The sequence below is a fragment of the Vollenhovia emeryi genome, unplaced genomic scaffold, assembly GCF_000949405.1.
Source record: "Vollenhovia emeryi isolate VEMERY1.0 unplaced genomic scaffold, V.emery_V1.0 DF943260.1, whole genome shotgun sequence".
Taxonomy (NCBI): domain Eukaryota; kingdom Metazoa; phylum Arthropoda; class Insecta; order Hymenoptera; family Formicidae; genus Vollenhovia; species Vollenhovia emeryi.
In genome coordinates, this window is record NW_011963106.1 from 1 (window position 1) to 3,141 (window position 3,141).

The following is a 3,141-nucleotide window of genomic DNA, read 5'->3' on the forward strand; positions in this document are numbered from 1 at the left end:
ATGGAGGACATTAGAACAGCAATTAAGCTAATCTCCCCAGGATGTGTTATGGCAAAAATCGATCTCAAAGATGCATATTTTTTAGTCCCTGTACAACAAAATGACAGAAAGTTCCTTAGATTTCTTTACGGGGGAAAACTGTTTCAGTTTACGTGTTTGCCTTTTGGCCTCTCCACTTGTCCATACGCGTTCACCAAGTTAATGAAACCGGTAATAAACCATCTGCGTTCTAAGGGTTTAATCTCTGTAATTTATCTAGATGATCTCCTTTGTATAGGCTCATCCAAAAACGAATGCCAAACTAATGTACAAACAACACTTGCCTTGCTGTTAAAATTAGGTTTCATTAATTGGCAGAAAAGTCAACTGACTCCCGTTACTCGCTGCGAGTACTTAGGCTTTGTGCTGAACTCCAAGAACCTCTCCTTAGAGTTAACCGACAAAGAGCGGTTTGCCATTAAAAGCATGATTGAACGCCTCCAACCAGGGACGCGTTGCTCCATCAGAGCCTTTGCCAGTCTCATAGCTTGGATGACAGTCCCCCAATCGATCCGTCCTGACTTCAAATGGTGGGATAGCCACATTTTACTATCAAGTAACCCAATCAGAACAAATATCTTCAGGGTTACAATTTTCACGGATGCTTCCAGGACGGGTTGGGGGGCTGCCTGTCATGGCAATTCGACAGGAGGTCTCTGGTCAGCAGAGGAAAGAACCAAGCATATAAATCTCTTGGAATTGCTCGCAATTTCTTTGGCCCTCAAGTGTTTTGCACGGGACTTATCAAATTGCAACATTCTTCTCAGGGTTGATAATACCACTGCGATATCCTATGTTAACAGAATGGGAGGTACGAGAGTACCTCATCTAAACAAGTTAGCTCGCGAGATCTGGCAGTGGTGCGAGGCTAGGAGTCTCTGGTTATTCGCATCTTACATCCCCTCCAAAGAAAACACGGAAGCGGTTCGTGAATCGCGATACAGTAACATTGATACGGAATGGGAACTCGCTAATTATGCGTTCAACCACATAACCACTCGCTTTGGAAAACCAGAGATTGACCTTTTCGCATCACGCATAAACACTAAATGCAGGGACTATTGCTCTTGGCATCGGGACCCCCTCGCTCATTCAGTGGACGCTTTCACGATTGACTGGAGCAATATTTTCTTTTATGCCTTCCCACCTTTCTCGTTAATCCTGTCCTCCTCGCTGGGTAATACGATCGCGCAGTTATTTATCTGTTGACAGTCCACGCTGTAGGCTTCCAACTTTCCATTTGAATGGAAATAATGCATGCATCTGGAAAGAAAAAACATTTTTTATATTTTTCAAATAAAACAAATTTTCATAAATTTTATTGATACTCACCGATCGCAAATGTATTTTTTCCCATGTTTACCACTCAATTGTGAACTGACGAGGCGGGATAAGTTTTTTATCCAGACGAAGTGGCCCACTTCAGCACCCCCCTGATCTTGCAGGTATAATAGGTTCACGTGCTTCTCCTTCTTCTCGTCAGCAACTCGTAGCGGTACGATTGTGTGTTCGCAATTGTTCTTTTCATCGATGCTGTACACATTGATGGAAATACTGTTCAACCGTTCAAACTTTTTAATACCACTTAATGTCATTGGCATTGGAACGTCTCGCAGGTTTAACACATCGCTGTAATGCGGATGCGACGATTTCCGATCCACATGTCTTTCAGCTGGATGCAGAGCAGCGACCACCGACCACGCGAAACACGCATTGTCCTTTGATCGTACATTGATCACTGCTTTCTTCCGTTTCACCACTTCTGGCATGTCTATATGGTATCCCGCGCGCATAGGATTGCACTTGTTCACATTAATAGTTACGTTGTGTATACGCGACAGCGCCCACCCGCTATCACGCTCCTGGAATTCTTCGAGTTCGGTTAGAATCGGATCGATTACGCGCGACTTGTACCACAGTTGTAGGTCCGTTGTAATAAACAGTTCATAGTTTTTTGTATTTATGCTTTTATTTGCACGTTTATCACCCGCCACAAACTCTCCGTTGAACACGGTATTCTCCTTTACACAATTATAGCGCTCGATAGCGTCTCGCACGTGCTCGACCACTACATCGCGAGCGTCCTCGAGAAATTTCCGCGGCTCGATGTACTCCACGTTAGTCACCACACCGTAAGCACGCGACTGTCAAACGCGGTGTCGATCTCGCGCCACGACAGTTGCGCTCTCGAAGAAGGTCCAACACTCACGTAATCATCGCCGCCACCACCACCACCGAAATGTACGAATCGTCGTTCCAGTTGTTTTTTTACTCCCTCGAGTCGCGCGATTTGTGCAACCAGAGATTGTCTATTGCCGATGGACAGCCTTGGACGCTTGGCACGGCTACGTTCTTCGAGTTTCGCGATGCACTCGTCGCATTGCAGAATCCACGCGAAATAGTCGCCTATGGTAGCAACCTCGTCGACTCGCGCCACCAGATCTTGATCCATGTTATCGCACTAACGTCTTTTTCACAAAAGTCTGATGCAATCCACATACACTTTATGCTGTACAAATTGGGCACATATTACATGAGAAAACAATATAAAGTCGCGCATTACATCTTGTACAGTTGTTAGACCGTATCGCGCTTATGTCGCTGTGAAAGTCAATAATGTGTTTACGATTACAATAGGTAAGCTCAACGTCTCTAACTTCACCCATGCACGCATGACACAGTCTATATGCGCTACCGTTGGAATAGTAGCTATATATAGCGCACTTTTTTGTCGAGACGCTCAGCGCCAGAATTTCGGGAGGAGATACTATTGTTCTAGCGGTTGTTTTTTTAAATTCTTCCGAGTCACTGTCACTGATGTAGTCACTGTCATTGGCTATTGGTTCAAATTCTTCTTCGTCGGACTCGTCTAATATCCTCTCGAAATTATTGTCATTGTCTATTTCCATTTCTTCTTCAAAATTATTATTTTCCATAATTTCGATGATTGTTTAATATTGAATATTTCCCAAGTCACTCTTTTCACATTCGTTGATGTTTAATATTGAATATTTCACAAGTCGCTCTTTTCACGTTCGTTGAAACTGATTCACTCGACTGACGGACTTTGAAATGTGGAACTATAAGCTAACCTATTGTCAT

General features: G+C 43.8%; 1 protein-coding gene across 1 annotated transcript; it reads right to left on the bottom strand.

Annotated features, from left to right (window-relative positions):
* Positions 1-1,367: 1,367 nt before the first annotated feature.
* LOC105566309 lies at positions 1,368-1,808 on the bottom strand. Its single transcript, XM_012020220.1, has one exon. The coding sequence runs from the start codon at positions 1,806-1,808 to the stop codon at positions 1,368-1,370; it is 441 nt and encodes a 146-aa protein (XP_011875610.1).
* Between the last annotated feature and the right edge of the window lie 1,333 nt (positions 1,809-3,141).